We start from the raw sequence: 27,230 nt of genomic DNA on the forward strand, positions 1-27,230 counted from the left end.
CATTTTCCTTCAGTCGGTGTTGAGCCAAATTAAAACTCAAACCCTGAAATGATGAATCAGAGAGTGCACTGAGTAACTCGTCAGATTACTTTATATGCATATGTGAGTTTGTCTAGGAATATGATAATATTCAACACAGCTGTAGTGTGAGATGTGTGGGTGAGGAGTGTTGTGTAAGCCTGAGCAATGCTTCACACTAAACGGCCGTGTGTGATCACACCTACAACCATGAAGAAGAGTCTTGGTTTTCTTTGTCCTCCCAGACTGTGCAGTTAAATGCACCTATGTTAACTGGTTACTGTCGACTTTTTAGTAACCTGATATCTTAGATGCTGTAAACAAGAATTTATAATGATGGATTAAGAGAAATCCAGCAGGAGAAACCAGATTTCTTAGCCATGCAGGATATTAGCGCCCATCCTGGTTTTGATCTTATTTGGGATATATGTATATATTTTAATTTAATCTTAATCAGGAAGTCTTATTGCGATTAAGCTCTCTTTTCCAAGAGAGAAGTATGGAAGCCCTGAGAGGCAAGTGAGAAAAAAAATTCTGGTAATCCATTTTCTAAGTCTGATCTAAATTGTTTTCTCTCATGTGTTTATGACTTAAAAACAGGTGGAAAAAAAAAAGTTTTGACAGGTTATAAAAAAAAAGTTTTTCCTGGATCATTTTTCTAAGTTACTTTTTCCCATCTGTGAATACAGGTGAAAAAAAAAAGTTTTAGCAGGTGAATCTTTTTTTTTGGTCAGGATGTTTGTTGTTGTAATACGAAATATGAAATATTAATGCCACAAAAGGCTTAAGTGCACCATTACCCCATGTTCTAAATAGGACTAAAAGCATTCATGTTTTCTTCAGGTGAGTTTTAATTTCTCCACTCACTCTAAAGGTACATATATTGTGTGTTAGCAAGTTATGTAACATTGCTGTCATGTCTTTCTTTTGGCTAGAAATGTATTTTAATCAGCGCTACTTCACATTCTGGAAGCAAGAATTTATAGATTCAATACAATGAAATTCATATTTTTCCATCTCATTGTATTTTGAACAGAAGGTATGTTGATGTAAAATTGTCCAAAATTTTTAGAACTGTTGTGAAAATGATAAAAGCCCTGTTATCTTTATCCCACTGGATACCAATAGAATCAAACCATTTCAGATATCCAAACTGCTTCCATGAAGAGATTGCATAATCTACTCGGGTTACCCAGATTGGCCCATCAGCCAGTTGTCAGTAGTTGTAAAGGATGCTAGTTAGTCAATAAATGTATTATGATACTAACTTGACATCTCTTTCGATGAACAGAAGGCCACGCCCCCTCAACATACTGAAAGTTAGCTGTGCTCAGAGAAGGTGCACTAATACATTTATAACAAATCAAATGATACATCTGAAGCTGCAAAAATGACGCTCCTGACATTAACATTCCACATTAAGCTTTTTTCTGACTGAAGTATCATCATATAATAAGTTTTTAAGGACTGTACATTTGAATATTATTTACAATGAAACAGTCTAAAAAAGATCACATTTTCGGTGTCTCAGTCTGAAAGCATCCAATAGCATCTTTATTGGTAGCATAAGACAACCTTCTTCAGTTGTAGCAAGCCTCTGGTGTTGTTGCAGCAAACTCCCATTTTCACATTCAAATTAGTTTTGTGACTAATTGTTAGCATTCTGGCAAACAGTTCTAGCAATGTGTGGTAAAAAGTGTGGCACCTGTGGTTTCTATTGTTTGCTGCCAGTTTGCAACACAATTCTGTTTGTGGCAACTTTTTTCACATTTCTCTGGCACTCACACTTCAACATCTAAAGTTTAGACTCTAAACATATATAATCATGTATAGTCTCATAAAAACAACAGACAAAATATGTATTTTGTTTGTTTATTACCTCATATTACACAAGCTTTTCAGTATAAATTAAATTCAGCAACACTTAATTTTAGTAAAACAAAATGCAATATAAAATTCATCAAAAAAGGTAAGAAATTAAACTAGGGACATTAGAGGGAAGTGGGAACACTGCAATGTAGAGCTGTAGTCAACCAAAGAAAATCTTGGTCGTCTGAAATTGTACATAATCTTCAACTAATCGATTAGTCGTGGGGGGGGGGGGGGGGGTGTGGATGTAATGGGACAGTGCACAGTAAACTCGGCAGCCACACATTTCTCTGTTCTCTATTTCTCTGTTTTGTGTCTCCAGGTTAGGCTAACCCATTGTTACTAACTTTGGAGCTAACCGCCTTCACTTTACCAGCACTTGGAAACAACAGACGTGACTTTTTAGCATTTATTAACTGTACACACTGACACACTGTAGTCTGTACTGTACATTTACCGCCAGACTGACAACTCACTGCTAACCTTTTCCTCTGTTCCCCTCACATCCACCGTCACTTTCCTGCCGCTCGCTCAAACTTGCTACACAAACATACTACGCAATGCCCTTTTCCTAAACGGAGTTATGCTACTAATAGTGTCCCAGGCAACAACACAGAGGTTGACTCACGTACCGGAGCAGTGCTGCACAGTGACTACGAAATGCTATTGATTTCCAAATGAAGGGATATTTGGCATTATTTTTGGCATTAAAAAATATGTTTTTGGCCTGGCAGGGGTTCTCGTTGTTATAATTATAGGAGAAAGATTCGGTAAACGCTAAGTAAACGTTGAGTACAGTTAGACCCAGCAGTCTCCGTTTGGTTGGGCGAGTTCAAACTTGTGAAAACAACGGGGGTGTTTTGAATACACCTTCGTTTTCACGGGTAATTTGTTAGTCTGTCCCTCCCGCTGCAGGAAATAATGGAAGGGTTACTGGAAGGCTACTGATGTAGCACTTTTCTTCTTATGAAAGGAACACAGAGATTATTTGACCAATGAGAATTTGGTCAGATGAGCGCATATTGACCAACTAATCAACCAGTCGACCGGGAGGCTGCAGCCTTACTGCAATGTGGGAAGCAGCAAAAAAGTGATGATGGTATGTGCTGCAAGTGAAAAAAAAAATGCAGTTTTCTAATGAAAATATCTTCATATGACAAATTATCTGACAATGAGAATTAGGTTGACCACCAAACATTTTAGATAAAAATACTCTTGTATACTGAAAATATCTCTGCGTTAAGTCATGAGGTGTTAAGGCCTAAACGCACTGGAAGCGTCTGACGCGCGCTTTTTGAAGTACACCTTTTGTTTTTAATGGCCAAACACCCACTAAAAAGCGTTATGAGGTGCGTCAAAATGTCTTGACGCCTCAACTCCGACCTTGTTGCGATTTAGAAGCATCAAATGAGGACCCAGTTTTCTCTGCAGCCGAAAAAGAGAGAGATAGCGCAAGCCAGCTGAGCACTGGCGAGCGCGAGAGAGAGAGAGCATGGTGGTGGTCGAGCAAGGAAAACGAGCGATAGTGAGAACAAAACCTCTGAATGAGAGAAATAAAACGTTATATTCTGATTATTTCACGGCAGTCACGTTTTAAAGCATAAATAAATAACCATCAAACAGTCAACAGATGATTTACTGTGGACACAGACGCTCTCAGTTTCAGTTTCATTTTCCTCCTCTGCATTTCTCCTTTTCATTCATTCATTACATCCAACTAACGCAGCGGTTAATACAAAGAACAAAATGAAAAACCTGCGTTGGTTCTGTGGTGTTGGAATTTTAAATCTGATGCCTGCACTGCACCATTGGACCATCAACTGACACGTCAATTATCGCTTCCAGTGCGTTTAGGCCTTAAGGACTGTGAAGCACCAACCACCTACAGTTTTTTCAATATCATAGACACGCTTGCTTAGGATGAAGTGAAAGATGGATTGAGTAATGGACTATGGTTTATGCTAAAATTACTGGTATTGGTATTATAAAACATACTTGCTTGCGATTTTTTACTTGCCATAGGTGCCATTAATTCTGAGGCAGTAAATAGATACTGTATTTGGGATATGTTAGTCTTCTCTAAAGTCAACTATGAGGATGCATGGTAACCACAGACCTTGTGGCAGAAACCACTGGGTGGTGCATGCGTAAAAGCTGAACTGAGTGGAAACATATTTCTATCAAAGAAATGTCTTTGTAACAAAATGTACTTAGATACTGATGATAGGGATATTATAAATCTTCAGCTTACTGCCTGGCTGGCATTACCAATATGGAACCCACTTGTCATTAAATGGATTGTGGTTTAATTATGTAATATCTTGTCTACAAGAGATTGCATACAGTGAAGTCAATCAGGTTGTGTAAATGTCTGATGAAGTTCTCCAAAAATATAGGTACAACTCTGACACAATACTGAAAAGCTGGATCACATCATCTGATCAGGTTCAGGTACTTTGCCACCAATGGAACCTTCAGGTGTACACTGTATTTTTCCTATAGATTTTATCAAGAGAAGAATTATTCATTTAAATGAAATGATTCCATTCCAATCAGCAATAATCTTATATTGTATACCATGGCAAACAAAGGGAAGGGTCTAAAAGTAAAAAATGAAAGGGAAGGGGAAAATCCATTGAAGTGAGAAGCATAATTATAATGTGTTGAGAGAGTGAGCTGAAATTGGGTCTTTTTAATGCACTGCATGTTGACTAACAACACATTCTTATTTTCTCTGTGAGCACTTTCATCTGCCAATAAAATCAAATTTAGCTCTATAATCCAATATACTTGGATAGCTTGGGTCATACTTTATAACACCTTACCTACACACAGCTGATCAGGTTTGATTTTCTCCCCAACAGTGTGTAGGTCTCATTCTACCCTCTTTGAAACAAGACAGCATCATTCAGAGTCACAGTTGCTCTTACAAAAAAAAATTGAGCTGACTGCCCTCAAGGGTCATTTAGATTGGTCTAAGTCATTGGTTCACAAAGTGGGGTCTGAGGACCACCAGGGGTCCTTGAGTGGGTTCCAGGGATTCCCCATAAAAATGGGGAGTTGTTCAATTTTACTAATGTTCTTTTCACTAGAAGTTAGCACAATGGATAAGAATGACTATTCTAATCAGAGGTTTCACTCTCTCCACGGTTATCTCCCCACCTACTGTATAGATAGTTATGGAATTCTCTACTAAATCATATCTGACAACTATCTTCTCAGATAGGGATCCCTGGTACGAACCTCTTACGAAATGGGGGTCCACGGCTTGGTACATATCAATTTGGGGGGTCCTTGACATGAAAAAATTTGAGAACCAATTGTCTAAGTACCAATGGTTCACCTGTCCACTGAAGGAGTGATTAAGAATAAGCATCACACTATAATTGCAATAGTCAATAGACAGCATCCAATCCTATATAATAAATATGAATAATAACCATATTAATTTAAATTCCCAAAATGTATCCAAAGTGCTTATTCTGTTGTGTAAAGCTATCATCAAATGTACAAAATCATCCTATTCCCTTAGCAAGTGTCCAAATGTCACACTCTTAAGGGTTTTTTAATCTTTATTGGTAAAACATTCCACTCATAAGGGGATGTTCATCCAATCTACTTCATACCTGGCAAGTTGATTGCTGGGGAAACGAGGAAGTGCAATGTCAATGTGCAAAGTTGTTGATAATAATAATAATGTTGATTTGCTTCTTCTGCCCATGGAGTCAATGAGCAGAAATACAGACAGCACAACTCTGCCATTGCAACCACATTGTGGTTGGAGGTGGGAATACATCCATAGTGTTAAGGACTTGAAAACATTTAAGAGATTCAAACTCTTGTCAACTTTTATTTACATGGCAGTACTTAAAAATATTAGCATCTATACCTGTCTCATGTTACATAATTATGTTACATAATAATATATGTACCTTGTGTTTAGAGTGCATGGAGAAATTAAAATTCACCTGGGTGAAAACATGAATGCTTTTAGTCCTATTTAAAACATCGGGTAGTGGTGCACTTCAGCCTCTTGTGGCCAAAATGAGTATTACAACAACAAACACAACAAATTTTTATTTCACTTACTTTTTTTCACCTGTTTTCATGGGTGAACAAAAGTAACTTAGAAAAATTGTCCTGGCAAAACTTTTTTTTCACCTGGTAAAACTGTTTTTTCCACCTGTTCTTAAGTCATAAACATGAAAGAAAACAATTTAGATCAGACTTAGAAAATGGATGATCAGTTTTTTTCTCACTTGCCTCTCAGGGCTTCTATGGAGACCTGATAGCAAGAAATTCATAAGACAAGAATAAAATCAACAAACAGAAACACAACTACACAATCAACAAAGAATGAAATGATAATAATGAAAACCATTACAAGAAACATAAAAAACATCAGATAATAAGACTTAAAATTCTCCAAAGGGAATGAAAGACTCAAGTTTGAGGGCAGTTTGCAGTTCAGTAAATTTAAAAGGTGCATAGTACCTGAAACCAGTGCTGCCATCTTTCATCAGACAGACATAACCATTTACGTGCTTGTCCCTGCAATGTTACGGCTTTCATTCACAACACAGCCATACCGGCATTTTCCTTGAAATGTTACTAGGTCTTGAGGTGGGACATTGGTGGTACAGATTTCCCTGAATATCGATCCCTGTTCCTATTCACACATGACCCCATCCAGGAAATGTTCCTGAACATTTCAGGGATAGACTGCATGTGTGAAAGGGGCTTATGATTCAGCAAGAGTAATATGGGTGTCTTTTCTGCGTTTAAAACTAGTCTGTGATTAAGGAGTAATAATTGGAATGCATCAAAGGCACTGAGGTTTATTTGTTTTCCCAAGATCTGCCTCTGTCCTTTTATAAATTCTTTTGTTAGTCGGAGTTTGAATAATTTCATAAGTTAATTGGTGGCCTCATATCTAATCCACTTAAATCAACATCTTTTATACTCTGTCTCTTCATTTTTAACTCTATGGGCCCTATCTTACGCCCGGCGCAAAGTGACGCCAAGCGCAACGTAACTGTCTTTGTTATTTTTCCGTCCAGCGCCCACATTGTTTAAATAGCAAATGCACTTGCACCCATCAGAGCGCCCATGGGTGTGTTGGTCTTGAAATGAGGTGTGGTCGGGTGCATTGTTGGTGCATTGATATCTTGAGGCAGCAAAGTGCAATTGCGCTATTGACCAACAAAAACCTGGTCTAAAGACAATGGTGCAGTGTTTCACTGTTATTTTAGGGGCGCATTATCAAGACAGTAATATGCGCCTACACAGGGGCTGCACAACGTGTGTAACTCTGCTTGTTACATACACAGGACGCACAGCAGCGCACAGACATGCAAAAGATGACAAATAAAAGGATTACAATGTGAAAGAATATTATTGTGTATCAACATATTTTAAAAAATACATGTCATCATGGTTAGGCATAATGTTTATCATAATTAACTAGTCGCATCAATGGCGGATAAAATTGTCTCATTATTTGACCGAATCGTGGCAATAACCGTAGGTATTAAACAGACGGACAACAACAGATCAGACACAGATTGACTTTCCTGCTGCATCAACACATGAGGACATGAGGGACACATGAGGAAATAAATGAGGTGAAATCAATGATTAAACTAAAGAAATAAATCTGAACAGCTTCTAGCTGCTGCCAGCAGCAGGATCAGCACCTTGGAGAGCTGATCCAGTCCTGATAACTGTGTTAATGATTCTTTACATGATTAAAATTAATGATTTAATTTATGAACAATATTTAACAAATATTCTTTAACATTTTTGAGAGTACAGTGATCAGGTTTCCATACTTTCAACAATTAAAACCCTGCTGATTTAACCTGTCACTCCATTACTGACAAAACGATTTTAAAGAAGCCAGAGCTGTAATTAAAAAATAAACCTTTTCAAAAACCAAACGAAAATACATTCGCAACAAATGAATGAACAGGATCTTAAACTGGTGGTCTGAGGCTGACAACAGGAGGGTCCAGGAGCAGCAGTGTGCTTGTTATGGATCCTGCGTTTTCACTCTGCACATGAGCAGATCTGTTTCCTCTGCAGAGAAGTGCTCCTTCTTATTATTTGACAAATGCGCCATCATATTAGCAATCCGCCAAGGTGCAAGCACACAGCGCTTCTAAAGGGAATGGGAGATGACTGAGTGCATGTTACACCGAAAACACACCCATGATTAATGAGACTATGGACAACTCCTTTAAACCATGCGCCTGGCACATCGGCCATTTTTCTGCCATTAAAATAGCAAAAGTGGATTTGGACACACCCTAAATGCACTTGCGCCATGCAATTCAGATTGTGCGCTTTAGATTGTTAAAACAGGGCTCTGTATGTTATTCTTTCCATTTCTGAGATTCCTGTATTGTTACTTTCCATCTTTGATCTGATGGTCTTGAGGGTTTTAACCAATTCCTAGTTATTTGCTTTAGGGCTGCCGTTCTGAGTATTCTATATAGGTACTGGTCCGTTTCCGGCATTAACTCTGGTGGTGGTTTTCCAAAAATAAGATGCATTGGGTTAATTGTTTTTTTCATTTTGAGAATACCCATGATTCCCGCCATGACTGAATGCCAAAATGATTTTAAAAAAGGACAGAAAAAGGAATTGTGTGAGTGGTTTGCCTTTGTCTCACCACATTTTCTCCAGCAGTCTGATTTCATTCATGTGTTCATTTTAGAATGTACATTTGGAGTAATAAAAAAAATTGTAATTTCCACAAAAATTCCCTCCAATATTTAAAGTTTGTTGTTTTATGAATTTCTCTGCATGCTTGCCTCTTCATTCAGCTGATCTCCTATTTCAGAAATCCATTTTTGTTTATTGGTGTCTTTATTGTTCTCAAGAGTTTTATATATTTTTGACAGTGTTTTTGATTGCCTTGTTATGATTTTTAATCAGAAAGCTAATTAACGAGTGCATTTCTTTAATAGTTTGGGTTTTTTTAATTTTGAAAGATAGGTCCTTACTTACTTCATATCTAGAGACTAATGACTGAAATTAGTTTACGGTATTGTTTATCTGCATTATTGAATATGTTTTTAATCCTTTTGATGCCCATACTTGCAGTATGTTATTTGTCCTGTTTACATGCTATTTCTCAGTAGTATACCAAGTCATTTATTTTGTGGATTTTACACATATTTTTCCTGCTTTTTAGTGTGTTATCTACCCATCTGTTTAGTCCTTTGATTTGTGAATAATCCTTTTTGTCTATACACGGTAGTGTTTTTATGGGTATTGGTATGGATTCTTTCTCAATTAATAGTCACTATGCTTCTGCTCAGTCCTTCAACCATGTTATTATTGTATTTATTTGTGTTGCATTAAAATAGCTCTGCAGGTTAGGACAGTCTTTTGCTTTGGTTAATTTATTAAATTTTGTTCTTTTCCTTTTGTTATTCCAGATAAAATGAGTTATTAATTCATTCCACCATTTAAAAGACGCTGTAAGAATTGCAATACACTCTTTCAATGTGGTTGTGCTGTCTCACTGCTTCAGCCAGGGGTTCTATGCACATAGTAAAAATCAGGCCATACAGTCTCCCTGTCTGGTTTCTTTATGTATTTTTAGATGTCTTGATAGGGTACCGTTCACCTTTACTTTTGCTACAGGATTTTCGTATATTAATTGTAACCATGAAATAAATTTGGGATGAAAACCAAATCTTTTGCTGTATTAAAAATAAAGGCCCAAAGGACCCTATCGAATGCTTTCTGCATTCGTTAACCATCTTTGTACTAAATCCGCCTGAGATGAATTGTGGGCTGCTGCACTCAGAATTATGCAGTTCACAGAGCAGTCAACATAAATGAGTCTGTATACATACATGATTACATACTGTGTGCTTTCACCCATGTGCTCTCTCACCATGAACAGAGCTACACTGTATCTATGATTCTATGCACGTAGGTGTACCTATGCTTTATGTGTCCATATTTTCAAGACAGATTGCAGGTTTAAAAGACATTTTTCATTAATTTCAGAACATTTTTCAGTATCAGTGTGCCTGTAAACACCTGGCTCAAGGCAATGTGGTCAGGTGAAAGGGATTCTTATTTGTCTGATTCTCATACATCTACATAATGTTGCAGGTGGAAGAAAATCTTGAATCTCCAAAGTGTTCTCCAAATAATGTTACCGTTAAGGAATACAAACTGCTTTTTAGCTGGTATTAAGTCTGGAGTCTGGAGAATGTTCTCAGTTGTGCAATGTTCTCAAATGAAATGAGCACATTAAAAATTGACCAAACTGAGGTTACAGAGTCATCTTCTGTTCCTGGCACCAACCTGTGAAATGTGGTTAACTGAGCTCTCCATTCGTCGGAGTTGGGAGGCCTGGATGTCCAGCATCTGCAGGACATTGTTGGCAAGCGTATTGATGAGGTAGGCAACGCTGGCCAGAGATTGGGTGGTGTAGCTCTTTGTTTCCTCCAGGGCTTGCTCCTTGTCTGCAGTCTGCAGGGAAAGAGGAGACAGATTCAGGACAAGGGTCATACAGTGCCACCATTTTCTTCACATACACAAAAATTCACATTTGCAAATGAGAAAAATATCAAACAGTAGTGGCAGAACACATAATCCTTACAAGGGATGAGACGATGTGAACATATTTGCTATGGTTGGGTGAAAACAAATGTTGATGGAACAGAAAAGGCAGCACTCAACTGTTCACGGTGCAGAACCTACTTTACCCCTTAACTCATAATACACTCAACATAGCGGGTGGTTAAGTGACAGAGCGAGTGGCAGAAAAGCGACGGTGATGTGAGCGGAGCAGAGGAAAAGGTTAGCAGTAAGTTTTCAATCTGACAGTAAATGTACTGTACAGGCTACAGTGTGTCAGTTAATTAATGCTGCAGCTTCTCAAGACCAAGAAAATACTCTTCTATTGAAGGGGGTTAGCCCAGAAGTTAGCAACCTCACTTAAGGTGGACTGACCTTTAAGGTGGACCAGCAATTCTCATTTTAGTGTCAATCTCAGCCGCTCTTTAATAGAGAACAGTGAAATGTCTGCCTGATGAATGTCTTGAGTTTTTCATAAGCTTCTTCTTCCTTCAGCAGATGAATGTGAAAACAACTCTGCACATACATCATTCTGCACAGAGAAGAGGACAACATCCAACTGAAGAAACAAGAAGCAAAACACATTTTTAAGTGGAGGGGGACTTGAATAATATTAGATCAATATTATATATATTTTGATTTCGACTGTCCTTATCTAAATATACGCAGTTGTGGTGTAATGGAACATAGGTGATCCGTGATCCTTAGGGATCGGAACCTACAGTTCGGCCTGCATGTGAACCATGGATTAATTGCAAAATTGAATGTCTCATTGGAGACAAAGTAAACAAACTGCTGTAAGTACAAGTCATGGACAGACAGTGAGCCGCTAACAGGGCTTTTGAAGAGCAACGACCAAACCAGCATCTAACGGGTCCATAGTGACATCAGCAGGTATGTTTACCATAGACTGTATAAAAATATGGACGTAGTTACCGTGACGTCACCTGTTGGTTTTTGAAGAGCGGTTTTAAAGCTCAAAGTGAGCCGCTCCAGCCGTTGCCATCTTGGCAGTGCATGACGCTGCTTAACTCCCAGCCAATCCAAAATGGGCAAAGAGGCGGGCCGAATGGCTGAAACAAGCCACCTAGTGGCTGGTAGACCTGTCATTCAAAGCAGCCATGTCCTTCATTATGCATAACTTTACGGCTAAAAGGTTGAGTTATAAAAATATTCACCCCCCATACAGTCGTCATGAAAGGGGAAATTAGCTACAGAGACCAAAACCGTTTTTTGTACCAGGCTGTAAACATGTTTATTTCTGCTGTAAAGTTGGGCATTTTAATATGGGGGTCTATGGGGATTGACTCGCTTTTGGAGCCAGCCTCAAGTGGCCATTCAAGGAACTGCATTTGGCACTTCTGCATTGGCTTCATTTTTAATGTGCTGAAGCAGCTAATTAGCTATCTAGCTGCAACTGATGTTAGCGGTGCACTTTTCCCCGGTGAATGTTTGTTTGGTGGCTCATTCAACAAGCTGAGCTGTATAACAAGACATGTGTTCATGTTTGTAAGTTATCATCAAGTTTTGATGATGTGGACACAGGCTATTGGTTCATTCACTACCATGTTTAAAAGAAGATGGTATCATGCCTCATATTGCAATTTAATTAACAATTGAGTATCTTATATATTTTAATATATATTATTAACATTGGACATCTTGAATGTTGTTTTCATTTAAGACCATGGGCAAAAGTTCCTTGCTTTAAGAGTGTTTTACAGAATAAATGGAAAGCAAAGTTATATTTGCCCCCATGCCCCCTTTTTTTTAATATGAAAAATTATCCAATCTGTGACTTAAAACCGTAATATGATCTGAACCGTGGTTGTGTGATCTGTTGCACCCCTAACATGCAGTGAACTACATGACATACTGCTTTGTTGATAAGTTTACAGTATGTTCCAAGGCTGGATTTTTAGATTGTTTAATTTGTGTTTTTTTTTTTACTTCTGGAACAGAATCTAAAAGTTCCAGTTTTTCTTCAACTCTCTACATGATTTCCGTTGGTGCAGCCTTCTGTTTTTTCAGTCAAACATGATACATTGTCTTCATTTATTTTACACTGGGCTGAGACAGAAGGTAATACAGACATCAACTTAGCAGTCCTAATTAAATTATTGCCCCTCTTTAATGCCCTGCATTGCAAAGTTAATAGATGCGAGTGTAAAGCTAATAGACATAGATACAGAGTGCTCACTGTACATTACACACAGGAGGTGTTTGTGTGTGTGTGTGTGTGTGTGTATTTGATCAGAATGTCGACCTGTGATTGACCTCTGGAGGCGAGACACACACACAAACACAAACACACAAACACACACACACACACACACACAGCATATTCTTGTGATTTGTGCTGTAATGTCACATTCAGCATTTTACCAGTAGAGACACACTGTGTGTGTGCGTGTGTGTGTGTGTGTGTGTGTTTTTGCAAGACTGTGTGTGTGTGTGAGGGTACTAGTACATTTATTTGTGTTTGTGCACATGTATATACTGTAAGTGTACATAGTACAGGAAGGCCAGTGTAGGGAGACGCACTATGCAAATGTATGTGTATGTGTGTGTGTGTGTGTGTCTGCTGAAGCATGATGTAGGTCAGTGCAAACTCATTCATGCCTGAGGTTGACAAGAAACACTCTGACACCCATCTGTGTCTCTCTCACCCATACACACACACACACACACACACACACACGATACATACTTACACACAAAAATATAACAGACAACACAGAGTTGGCGTCATTGGTCTAAGTGATCAGAGCCCCACTTTCACATTCTCATACAATTTAAGCTATAAAATCTCTTCAATTAAAGAAAAAACTCCATTCTGATTGGCCGTGACTGCTGAGGTAGTGTCAGCAGCTTAAACACTAACTCCGAATTCCCAGCAGAGGGGAGATGTCAGCAGTGTGTAAGCGCTACTTAAAGTCACAGTGAAGTGTCAGTTAAAGTGGATCACAGACAGGATTTCATGACTTAAGGAAAATATCACGGTGGTGACTATTTTGTCTTTCATGGTGACAATCACGAGGTAAACAGCAGAAATATGCGATTCATGTTACAAAATAATCTACTAGAGATGTGTGTTTGCATGGCATGTACCCTGTATTGTGCCCCTTCTGCGTCAACACACTGCCCCCGTTCAAATTAATGAGAGGGCTGTGTTTTTTCGTGCAGAGCTAATGTCACACAAGGAGGAGGAGGGAGAAATGCATTAATTAGACCTCAACCACACTCTTTTGGAAAGTTCTTCCAAAATGAAATCCAAACACAGCCCTCTGAGCTACTATGACCCACGAGCCAACGTTGACGTTTGCTTTTTTTTATGATGGGCAGGGTTAGGTAGTCACCCGAAATCACATTTTGACACATAAACCAAAAGATAACTGACCAAGAGATAACTGAGAAATTAACACAGGGACACAAAATTAGAGCTTGGAAAACAAGCGTCCATCAGTTCAATCCACACCGACGCAGTCAAACCTCCGTTACGCCATCACTGTTCTCAGAGCCAACTGTCCTGTCAGCAGGCTTGCTGTTTTCAACAGGCTGGCTAATGACAAGTAGCTTCCATGAGCAGTACACAGAAAGAAATCTGCACTCTTTAATTCACTGATTTTCCCTGCTGTATATTATGATGCATTTTACCATGCATCTGATGTATCACAATCTGGATACCAGGTGTATAAATACACATAGTGTTAAAGAATACGTTGCCGTTATTTTAATACTACTCAGCTTTGATATTTATTTATTAACTGATTATAACTCTGTTCTAGTTTTTGATTTTCTTAAGTGGTTATTCGGCTCATGGATGATGTATTACCAATGTATCTTTGAAGTCTTACCGTACATATATTTTGATACTTATTAAAACATAATTATAATTACCCAAGTGCTGGTTAACTTTTACATCAGTTGGCCGGCTGGTTAGCTAGTGCTGGACTTTGGTGATGTTGGTCTATGGGTGATGAGTTTGTGAATTATTCACAAAATACTTCTGCAGATGAAGCTTAGATCAGTCAAGTGCTGTACATCATCTGGTTGCTATGGAGAAGGTCTCATTCGCTCTCTCTTTCTGGCCCTGTTTACACCTGGTATTAACATGCGTCTTGGGTGATCCGATCACATTCGGAGGTGGTCTGAGCCACATGTGACCACATTCATTAGTAGTGTAAACGCAATGCATCCTGGACCACATTGAAGGACCATCTACTCAGCTGACGTCCTCTATTTTCCAGAAGACTAGGCAGGGAATTGCATTGCTGCCTCGGGGTCCAAAGCTGTGTTCAACTGATTTGATAACAGGATAAACAAATTAATTTGCTTTTCATGTGAATTAAAAAACGTCATCCACCTCCCGTTTTTTCCCGTTTTTCCCGTTCCCCTAACCCGTTTCCCTCTTCAAATCTACAGTTAGAATAGTAATTAAACCAAAACCAGAAACAAACTTGTTTTTTGCTTGTCTGTCTAAAAAAATATTTCAGAAGCTAAACGTTGCTGGATAGTTTCTTCTTTCCTGTCAACTTGATAACGACAGTTTTTAGTTTTGCTGTGCTGCTCGACACAATGAGCTCAGGATTTATCAGGAGGGTGACTGCTTATCTCCAAACTGTATGAACCTGGACTGTGTGTGTGTAGCGGCTAACGTATTGGATGTGTATTATTAACATTAGATCCTGACCGATCCTGTCTGCGTGTCAACTTCAATCAATGAATTTATGCTGCTGTGTCTCGTGCGTAAATGCGCACAGCTTCTCAGTGGAGAGAGAGCGGGGAGATCGCTGCAACTCTCTCTCTCTCTCTCTCTCTCTCTCGCGGCAACCCAGTTCTCTCGCCGGTTAATAACCAATGAATTTGGTCTTTGTGAACGGAAATGATGTGCATGTTTATTTGAATAGAGATCTGAGATCTAATCACAAGTGGTCACTCAAGACACATGTGGAGATGCATGTTAATGCCAGGTGTAAACAGACATACTTAAAGCTGTCCACTTGTGATACCAGGTGTAAACAGGGCCTCTCTCTCTCTCTCTCTCTCTCTCTCTCTCTCTCTCTCTCTCTCACACACACACACGTACAGAAACATCTTGATAAAGAACCATAAATCTTTTTAGTCCTACCCTCTTTCCATCCTCCTTTCTGTCTAATCTTTTCAACTCAGTCTCTTTCTCACCTCCACTGTCATCCTCCTCCCTTCTGACTCTGTTTCTCTTCTGTCCCACTTGTTTTTTATCCTTCCCTCTCTGTCTGTTCCTTCCAGTTTTTCTCCACCATCTCTTTTTCCCTTTCATCTCCCGATCTTTATCATATCATCTTAATATCTCCTCTTTTTCTCTCCATCTTCCCCATCAGCCATCTGATGTCCTGTTAGTGTTGACCTAGTTGGAGGGCTGCCTCCTCTGGCCTGAGGACAGCACACACACACACACACACACACACACACACACACACACACGAATGCACACAGCATAAGCACATTACTGCTGTTGCTGTTTTTTTTTCCAGTTCCAACTAAATGTGTGATGTTCATGTACATGAATGAGATCAGACGCAGATACAATCCTATGCACGCTCTGATTCCTCTGACCTCTTTTTTATTGTTATTGTTAAAAACAGACTTAGGTCTACTAGTCGTGTTCCAACTGTTATTTTTTTTCTGGATTATTATGCCAGTACAAACAAGCCAACATCAACATGGAATAAACTCACAACCACCTAAAGGTGTGATGGCAAATTCTGCTGCCAAACCTCAAGATGTTACCATAATCCTTTTTTTTTTTTCTAAAATCAACAATCAGCTCCTTGGTTTTGTTGACATTTTGTTGTTCTCTCTGCACCATTCTGTATGATTGTTGATTTCCTCCCGATATGAACTCTCATTGTTGTTTGAAATCCAGCAGATGATTTCAAACAACATGACTGCAACCAACATGGAGACAACTCTGTTGTGAAGTTTGCCACCATCTTCAGTGTCAACAAAACCAAGGAGCTGATTGTTGATGTTACAAAGAAGGAGGCAAAGACACACACCGCTGTCTACATCAGTGGAGCTGAGGTGGAGCAGGTGAACAGTTTTAAGTTCCTGGGTATCAGCATCACAGAGAACCTGTCATGGACAAGGAGATGGAGCCTGGAGTCCACCTTGACAACAGACTGGACTGTGAATGCAACACAGAGGCTGTCTACAGGAAGGGACAGAGCAGACTCTACTTCTTAAAGAAGCTTAGGTGCAAATCTTCTACCAGTCTGTTGAGGCAAGTGCAATATTCTTCGCTGCTATCTGCGGGGGCAACAGCATCAGAGCCAGGGACACTAACAAGCTGAGCAAATTGATCAGGAAGGCTGGATCTGTGTTGGGGACTCCTCTGGACACACTGACACTGGTTGTGGAGAAGAGGATGTGGCACAAACTCAATGACCTGCTGGTCAAACGACAGAGCACTTTCACTTAGAGGCTTCTTCAGTTCCGCTGTGACAAGGAATGCAACAGGAAGTCATCCTGCCAACTGCCATCAGTCTGTTCAACGATTCTCCTCTGTGTCGGGACAGTGAAGACAGACTTTTAGTTTATTACTACATTGTCCATGACATCTGTTGTATTTCAGATTCATATTCTGATAACCTTTGGGGTACTGTCTGTATATACCGTTATCATGTGTAGATGATCTATATGAATCTACATTTAGTAAACTCAATTCTGACGTCTATGAACAATCATGTACCTTACTACCATTTTATTCTTTCTGTTCTATTCAGTTTTTTTTTTACATTTGAGTGAGTCTGTTTAGTTATTGTATATAATTTAGCCTTTAATTGCATTTGTTTTTTACCTTTTTACCTCATTTTTTCTACCTGATTGTTGGCTGCTGTAACATTTTAATTTCCCTTTGGGATTAATTAAGTATCTTTTCAATCCTACATCTCAGACACGTCTGACAGAACAAATATGGCTCACATTACACAGCCCGGAGTGTATTTCTATGTGTAAAGTCTATTGTCTTCCATTTTACTATAAGTACAGTACGTGTGTTGGGCTCTGAATGCTGTCAAAATACAGGTGACCTACACTATTATATACCGTACCTGAATGCATCTTGTGTAGAAACAGATGGATAACTCACGCTGGAGCATTGTCCTTTTACTGCACAGCCTGTGTAGACATAATGTCAGTGCAGCACACGGTGGACAGATCACACAGACAGAAGAAGTGCTGTATTTATGCACTTCAGTATACTAGGAAATATTAACCCTGAATAGCAAACACAGATGTTTTGAAAGGTTTGTTTCAGATTTTGTATACTTTTGTATTTCACGTACATAAAAAGACACCAACCATTAAAGAATTGGTAAATAAAAAATTGTGTCAAGAAAAAAAACTTGTTAACTGTCTCACACACTGAGAGGTACAACCAGACCTGTGTCTGTATTTTCTATATCTAAAAATGACAGACTTACAGATCTTTATTTACCATGTGTGACAGATGGGACTTTGTGTGTGTGTTAAAGTAAGGTACACATACACCTCATAACTCTTTGTGTGTCATTCTCTGTGGCTTAGAACCAGATCCTATACCCAATTCTGAGCCACTCATCTAAAACAGCTAAAACACACACACACACGCATTCACACACATGCACATACGCACGCACACACACACACACACACACACACACACACACAGAGGTCTGTTTGTACCTTCTCTCAGCAAGGAAGACGGCCACCAACGGCCAACAGCCTGCTTTTACCTTACAAGGACAAGTCCCTCTCTTCTTTGTGTGTGTGTGTGTGTGTGTGTGTGTGTGTGTGTGTGTGTGTGTGTGGGTAACAGGAGGTGTTTAAACTTCTAATACAGCTAACTTTATAAGAGAAATGAAATGCTTAAATAGTGCTGATATTTTAATTAAAGGGCAAATCCCAAGCAGAACATGTTTCAGCAGTTTAAAACATCAACAGTAAAACATTTTTGGTAAGTGTCTCTCTGCATCAAGGAGCAAGACTTTCTAACTTCTCCAGTCACCATTTAGCAAAAATGTTCAACAGTCACATCTGTGGAAGACAAGGAAACATAAAGACCTATATCTACACTAGGACTGTGCAATAAACTGAAAATGAAACTGCCATAATGAAGGTCTCATTGATCCAGTTTCAGCCATATCTGTATGTTTGGTAAATTCATTTATTCAGACAGGCTTTCATTGGTGGCCTACCCTTTAAAGCACCTGAGAGTAAAACACAATCACATCACACTAGCCGTGTCTCCACTAGATTCACAAGAGAATTGTAAGAAAACTTTTGAAATGTCGCAAAAAGGAAAATGTGAATTAGGTGTGTTTCTATCAACTGGTTTGAGCGAATAAACTAGGCTACACAACGCATAGTTTCATCAGAAGATGGCGGTACAGAATTAAATAATCTGCCAGTAAACAGAGTAGAAGAAGTAGAGGTTGCCAACCGGAAACAAAACAAATAGTTATATTGTCTTGACCAGAGTAAAATGGAGAGAGGCAGTGTTTCCCCTATAATGGCACACAACCAGAACCCTCACCAGGCCCCAAAAAAATATTTTTTAATGCCAAAAATAACGCCAAATATCCATTCATTCAGAAATCAATAGAGTTTGGGAGCCTCTGTACAGCGCTGTTCCAAAACGTGAGTTAACCTCTGTGTCGTTGCCTTGGAAACTCTTGGTAGCGTAGCTCTTTTTTAAGGAATACAGCAGTGTGTAAAATGTGACATAGCAGGTGAGTGAGTGGTTGAATGAGAGAGCGAGTGGCAGAAAAGTGACGGTGAATGCAGAGGAAAAGGTTTCCATTAAGCTTTTCTAATGCAATACTTCAAAATGTGCATACAGGGTCTGCTTGGTGCGGTGCACACACCTTTAGAATGTTGTGTGCTTAAGTGAAAAAAATCATGATTTGACAGTCAAATGTGTCCATAGGGATTTCAATTTTATCCAATGATGGAACTTAAGATGAAAAACAAAGGTTGTGACAAATGACAGTGTTTATTTTGTAGACCTGGGACAATGTGCTTATCTCTCCATTCAATACTATCATGATGCTTGACTGCCGATTCGATTCAGAATCGATTGAATGCATAGAAAAGGGAGAACCATTTTTAGTCTCTTGCTCCAGTATACTGGTAGCCAAACCATTCACTGGTGTCCTTATTCCACTCAAATACAATATGAAACATAGCTGACAGATAAGATAAATGGTCCGCAGCCTTTTCATTTTAAAAAAGTAACTGTGTTAATTAATTAATTAATTAATTTGAAAGCATCTTACAGTCCCTGTATAGAATAACAAAATGAGAGGGAGGCGGAGTGCTCTGCTGTGTTGTTATTAACATCATGTCTCCAGCCAGGGAAGAGCAGCCTCTCTGCTCAACTGTTAGCTCTTGTACAACGGTGGACAGCCATCATTGTACAACACGCTGAGTTATTTTCTTTACCTCAGAGTCCACTAACGTTAGTAATTATTTAGTCATTAAATCCAAAAATGCTTGCAACTGCTGCATTTTTTGAAGATGAACTCTATCTCTAGAGTGTGCTCCATGTAGACTGTCCGGATGCTGCGCTGCCCTCGCAGTTGAGTTTCACCTTTTTCGTTCCGTCAACATCACATGCCAGGATTTTCAACAAAGGCCTTTGAGTTAGATATGCAGGGAAAACCCTGGCATAAAAATAGATGAATAGAAACAGCTACTGTCAGAATGTGTGTGCTTGCGAGGTTGCATGATTCTGGTCAAAATGAGAATCACAAATTTTTCTACTCAGAATGGAGATCACAGTTTTCTCCCATTGTTCTTGGGACAACATTATTATTATTATTATCTATGTTGTCTTCATGCAGACAGAACAAACAAGATGATTATAACTGCTAAGGGACACACTGCTTTTTTTTTTTTAAACAGACAGCTGATGTTAGATTCATTGAACATTCATAGAAATTATTAATTGCTAACTGACCTAATTCCACAATTCCACAAGGTAGTTTGTGGCTATGTTTTTAACTACAAGTGCCCAGTCTAAAGTCTAAGGCCACGTTCAAACCAACATTAGTCCTGTGTAAAAAAAACGCAGCTCTCTCATTCATTTCAATAAAGGCAGCCCACCGATGCAATGGGGGTGCCAATGCAGAGAGCTCCAGCAAAACAATGCAGGGTCATCTGCCAAAAAAACACAACGTGACGTCAACTGGCAAGGCCCTGTGTTGAACTATCACATACATGCAAGTGCACATTCCTGGTGGATTACTCTGTAACATGAAAGCTGTATTTCTCTACTGTTAACTTGTGATAATCGTGATGAAATAAAGATAGTTGCTGTTGTGATAATGTTCAACAGTTGTAAAACCCTACCTTTCAGCCTTTAAACTTAGCAATTTGTTACTCCAAGTGGACCTCCTGTATCGTACTTTATTGTTTTGCTGTTTGCGGTCTGATTCCCAGCTGAAGCAGGTGAGAGTACCAGCAGCTAGGGATGTGTTTCCATTGTTGGTTTCATTTTGGATCTGATTCCCAGTCGGCAATATACTCAGGTCGTGAAGCTCCGACACTAATGAATCTTATCAAACTTTTATCTCTCCTCAATTTTTATTAGGAAAGATCAACAGAAAACATATATTGTAGATGGCAGCTTCTCATGTTTATCTGAATCTCTGCTTACAATGACAAACATCAGCAGCTGCAGATTAGATCAGCTATATAATCAATGTTAATTCTCTAACGGCTAAAATAAAAAGTTCTCTGGTTAATGTGCTCTCTGCAGCTGCTGTCTGTATTCAGACAAAGTAAGTGAGAAGACACATCACCCTGTGCCACCACTGTATGGCCGCTGTGTGTTTGAATCCGATTAGATTCATAGTTGTGAATCAGGAGCTTCAGTATTTGGAGTAAGTTGCTAGTGAAGTACAGTAGTCTATAATTCAGATATATATATATCATGTCATTTCATATATTCTGCTGCTCAGCTCATTTTCAGATTGTGAACTTTCAAAACTGTTGTGTTACTGCTTCTCAACCAACAAAAGATGATCAGATGTCTTTGAGTTGTAATTCATTTTGTGTGTACTTTAATTACACACAAATGTTGAAAGGTAAACCTGATCAGATTCGATAAGGTATTCAAAAGGATTCTGATTCAATAAGTGGATTTGATACAGGATTTGAATTTGATGAAAGGCTATCGAACCCCATCTCTACCAGCAGCTGAGTATATAGTTAAGTTGGCCACACATTTGGTCTGGAGCAGTGATGGAGTCTCCCCTGTGCTTCTCAACCACAGTCTGGAGGCTGAAGCAGGAATATTTGACTGCACGATTCAGAAGCAGCAGTCTATTACACAAGCAGACGGAACATAAGCCATACAGGTGGTGTACAAACCCACCAAGGTTAGGTTATATTTCAACTGGTGCCAATGAGTAATGCTGGCACAGAGAAGAGATAGCATGTCGGTGGTGTGGGTACACTTTGGCTTAAACAGAGGAGAGCAGCAAATCCTAACATTTGAGAAGCTGGAATCAGATAATGTTGGGTGTTTGCCTATATAAATGACTTAAATGAGTAATCACTTATCAAAATGGTTGGAAATCAACATGATTGATTAATTGATTAATCACTTCTCTGGTTCCTGTTGAAAGGTATTCTGGGAAATGCACAAAATTACTTTAGGTTGAGTGAAAGTGCATTTGCCAACTGGTGTTGCTGGGGTTACTAAAAAATACTGCTGAATGAGCTGAATATCATAGAACAGAGTAAGAACATTAAATGCGAACTACACTGATTTTACACATTAAAATCTGTATACAGGTGTTTAATACAGCATATGTGAGAAAAGTTATATAAAGGCCTTTTGGGAATGAAAAAAAATCTCTGTTCATCTCTGAGGCTAGTTGCACATTACATTAGCTGATACTAGCATAACACACCCAAATCTCCAAATGAATGAGCTTTGCCAAGGAAGAAGAATATGTGAAATACAAAGATGAAATCACTCGTTCTGCTGCATCAATTTTGATCTTTTTATTAAAAGACTGACCATTGTGAGTCCAACAATGTTATAGAAGAGCAGTTCTAAGTTGTTGGAGTACTCTTTTATAAGGGAGTTTTGCTGTGAAATCATGTAAGCTTGCACACATTTCCTGCTCTGGTTTGAAACTGCCAAGCTTCTGATCACAAACCCATCTTTCCAAATGCTCAGCCTGTTTCGCCCCCGCAGGAGCTGTTCCTGGCACCAACACTGACGGTGGAGGCTGATACTCCTTCAACTGGAAAACCAATCGTTTCCAACACAAAACACACACACACACGCGCGCGCACGCACACACACACACACACACACACACACACAACCAGCATCGACGTCAAGCCTCTGCAGCGGTACCATGTGTTTTCAATGAGCAGCAGGAGGTCGAGTTACATTACGACTACCTCTGCTGACAACTAACCGGTACCAGCTGTGGAGGACCCAGAGGGAACAACGCAGGACGTGACTGTGGGGGGCAGGGAGATTGGTGCATGCTCAGTACAGGCCGGCTCAGAGGCTTCACTGAAGAAAAGGCACAAATTTAAATCCCAAGTTGGGATTTATGAAAAATGAATGTTGATTAATGGATGCAGAGTTTTCTTGCTTCACTTCCCTCGGTTTCACATCAATTTACCAGCTTTTATAACATTAGGAGATGTTTGCTATTTTTACATTGACTTTTTTGTCAAAGCAAATAGTCCAACAAACCCTGTCCAGTAGGGGTGTAACGGTTTGTGTATTTGTCCCAAATCATTCAGTACAGAATGTTCGGTTCGGTTCATGACTTTTCTCAGTTCAGTATACTCCGTGACCCAAACAATTACTGTCAAAATAGTTTAATAATCCACTTACTCTGACAATAATTCTAGCACTTGAGTTCCACCTAGAACATTTTGGCAGTGCACCACTTAGCAGTAGCATGTGGGTAGCATGCTCACGGATGTATGCTCGCCAGCTTAGCTAAGGTACCCTGGTTACCCATGCTCATGTAGTGTAGCTGCAGTTGTTATTATTAAAATATGTGTCGTTATCCTCATAATTAAACAATATTGTCTCTCGCCTCTCCTCTCTGTGACGGTCAGCTTTGAGTGAATCCTTTCCGAACTATAAACACATTTGATTTCCAACGTGATTGAACAACACATCATAAGAACCAGGTCTGAGCAACCATAAATGAGCAGGTGTCCTGACTCCTTTCCACTCTGTCTTCCTCCTTTTCCACTGCGGCACAACCAAACTGTTTCAATAATAGTTTCCACTAGAAGCGTCACAATTTCGATTTTAAATGAAAAATCGATCAAAATGAGCGTTCAGTCTTGACCTTTGACATCAAAAGTAGGATCAGTGATTCTCTCTATTTTTTTTTCTCCACAGCCGCCTATTTCTGCGCATCCAAAAAAAAAAGGTCAAAGACAACACAGCATAGTTTACCGGTAGCCTAAGTGTGAAAAAACAAAGGCATGAGTGAGTTTCTTGGCATCTTCCAAAGTAAGGTCGGGTCTGACTCTTGCAATGTTTCTTAAATGATAAAAAGCTGTCTTTGTAACGTTGTGGACATGACTTTTAAAATTCAATTCAAAGTCAAGGATAACACCCAAGTTTTTTGCTTCTAGTTTTATCTGTAAAGCCAGATTTCCAAGCTTGCATGAACATGAGCATATACAGGGAGAACAGTAGTGGACCAAGAATTGAACCCTGAGGAACACCAAAGAGAATGTCATGCTTGTTGGAGACATGTTCACAAAGGCTGACAAAATAGCTTCTGCCAGTGAGGTAAGTCTTGAACCAGTTCAGCGCGGTTCCAGAGAGCCCAATCAAACTTTCCAGTCTGTGTAAGAGTATCTCATGGTTGACTGTGATTTAAGCACTTAAATCAAGAAGCACAAGGACTGAAACGTTTTTATTATCTGCACTCACTCTGAGATAATTTGTTACTTTTATAAGTGCTGTCTCGGTACTATGACCTCTTCTAAAGCCAGACTGAAATATTTCATGGATCTCATTTTTTTTGCAGGAATGCGTCCAACTGTTTTAACACAGCCTTTTCTAAAATCTTACCTAGAAAAGGCAGGTGTAAAATGGGCCTAAAATTACTCAAAACAGAAGGGTCAAGAGTGTGCTTTTTGAGTAAAGGCCTGACAAAAGCTGTTTTGAGTGTATTTGGGAAGATGCCTGTCTCTAGTGAGCAGTTTACAATGTCCAGTACATCATAGATAAAACTATCTAAAACCTCCTTAAGAAAGAAAAGATAGAAGAAGAAGTTATGTTCATGTTTATAAATTGAATAAGCAGGAGACATTAGCAGGAAAGCTGATATGGGTTGTTGTTCAGAGTCTGTCAAGTCAAGCCAATTTTATAATATACAGCTCAATATCACAAAGCACAGTTCAGATAAGGGAGAACATTTCACCAGGAAACAAATTGAAGAAACTTCAGAAAGAGCAACAGAGGACGGTTCCCTCTTCCAGAACAGACAGACATGCAATAGATGATGTGTACAGAATATCCCAAAACGGCAAATAGCAACAGCAAAGTCTGTGGCTCTTGTGTTGTGTAGCCAGCTGCTATCAGGCTCAGTGTGACCATCTGCTCTGACTATGATAGAAAGACACGTTATTGCTTTATGCAAAGATTTAACTATACCAGTATTCTTTCAAATTAATGCAGAGCTAGGTAATTATATATATATATATGTGTGTGTGTGTGTGTGTTTGTGTGTGTGTGTTGTAGCAGACAAAAAAAATCACTTCTGCATGTATGTGAATAATGAAAGTGTAATTTACTGACCAACATAGCTGGCTAAATGTCTTCAGTAAAGCAAAGGGGGGTCGGTGTGTTGTGGAGTAAGAGGGAAGAGGGTTGTTACTCATGTTATATCTCCAGCAGTGAAGACCAATCTCACTGCTGTAATGCTAGTACTGGCGTGCTGTGTGTAGTGAGTTCAGTACTTTGCCAACATCTATGTATATGCTAACGTAATGCAAAAATAATGACAAATGACGCTCATCACATGCCAGTGAATAGTAATAAAGAGTATACTTCAAATAGGATTCCCTCATTTGTTTCAGGTCTAACTATGAGAGACATGCTCATTTTCTATATTTTCTGTTCATCTAATTAAAAATATGAAAAACAGTATAATGAAAAGCAGCTGCCTTGGGTTAAATAAATCCAGACAGATTTAACCGAGATAGTCACTTGTGGCCACTTTGCCCATGGGGGGGGGGGGGGGGGGGCCAAGTAGGACTTAACATGGGTCCAAATATTGAATCCAAATATTTAGCCCATAAAACAGGATCAGCATCACGACTGGATTATGTAACAACTCACATCATCTGCTGGCAGCGGAAAAGTAGGCCATCAAGTGGGTACTGAGTTAGCCCAGTTAGCCCAGTTTGGACGAACAGTCTAATGAACTAGAAACACAAGAAGACAGTATGTGATTGTTGAGAGGAGAAAGTTATTGCTCATTAAGGCAAAAAAGAGTGTTATGAGTCATTTCAATAAAAGAAAAGGTAGAGAGGAAGGATGAAAGGATGCAAGCAAGGAAAAAGAGGAAAAAGGAAACACTTTAAAAAGGACAATTCAACAAAGCATAGGGAGAAAAGAATGGAAGAAAGGAGAAAGAGAAATGAAAGAAGAAAATAAAGATGTATGGAAATTGAGAAATGAAGAGGGAATAAAGAAAAGAAAGGAAAGAAAGAAAAGGGGCATACAGAAGCAACTATGGAAAAAAGACTGTTGAATTAACCATTGTGAGAACCAGAGATACTCATTATTGCAAAGGGATGAACAATTCATTGTTTTACATTGAAATCGCAATTAGGTCTGGAGCTAACGTTAGCTTAAGTAGCTACAAAAGCAGATCAATCAACCGTAGCATTAGATTTCATCAGACTGATATCAAAACTTTGTCAAAAGTGATTTACCAGCAGTTTGTCACTATTACTATGATGGCCAAATATGTAGCTGTTATCGATAAATGTAATACTATTTTTGAACGTAATGATTATACTTCAATATTACTGAATAATGTTAAGTATACCATGAATGTAATATCTTAATAAATGTGACCTAAACTGGTCCATTTTTCTATGTAAAACAAAGTAAAGTTGACTTTTTGCTAATTGACTGGTTAAAAAAACTTTTAATGTAGAAACAAGATAGGTTTAATTGGTATAATTATATCTAGTTTAAAACTATGAGGACCATAATTACAGGCCTGTAGTATTATTAATAAATAAAATAAATAATACAATTTATTAAAAAAAAAAAAACAATACAATTTACAAAATCACAATCATATATTATATTGGTCAAAATAAAATTGCAATGAGATATTTTCTTCTAATTGTTCAGCCCTATTGTTGCTTAAAAAGGAATTTCAACTTTGTAAATGGGAGGACTTGGAATTGGTACCATATGACCATAGAAAAGTGAGAAAAAGGCTGTAGATTCCCCTGTCCCTCTAAGGCTGTCTTCAGAGCGAAAACAGCAGTGCGTGAAAATATGCAGCTCTCCCATTCATTTGAATGGGGGCAGTGCATTAACGCACATTCTCAACTTTTCCCGCTACGCAACCCAAAGTCATCTGGCAAGGCACTGTGTTGGCCAATCACATACATGCAAGCACACATTCCCGGTTGAATACTTTGTAACACGAACGCCGTATTCGACTGTTTACCTTGTGATTGTTGCA

The 27,230-nt window shown here is 38.9% G+C and overlaps 1 protein-coding gene across 9 annotated transcripts in view; it reads right to left on the bottom strand.

Annotated features, from left to right (window-relative positions):
• LOC121906769 (abl interactor 2-like) overlaps nucleotides 1-27,230 on the bottom strand; it is a 65,473-nt gene that overhangs the window by 34,938 nt on the left and 3,305 nt on the right. For 6 of the 9 annotated variants that reach the window (XM_042425853.1, XM_042425852.1, XM_042425851.1 and 3 more), the window contains exon 2: nucleotides 10,216-10,383. In XM_042425853.1, the coding sequence (XP_042281787.1) occupies nucleotides 10,216-10,383 (168 nt within the window). Of the gene's footprint in view, nucleotides 1-10,215; nucleotides 10,384-10,866; nucleotides 10,960-11,427; nucleotides 11,463-16,532; nucleotides 17,032-27,230 lie in introns of those variants that run through there. The other 3 variants (XM_042425854.1, XM_042425856.1, XM_042425855.1) reach the window with 3 other exon arrangements.

This window comes from Thunnus maccoyii, chromosome 11 (genome assembly GCF_910596095.1).
Source record: "Thunnus maccoyii chromosome 11, fThuMac1.1, whole genome shotgun sequence".
NCBI classification, from domain to species: domain Eukaryota; kingdom Metazoa; phylum Chordata; class Actinopteri; order Scombriformes; family Scombridae; genus Thunnus; species Thunnus maccoyii.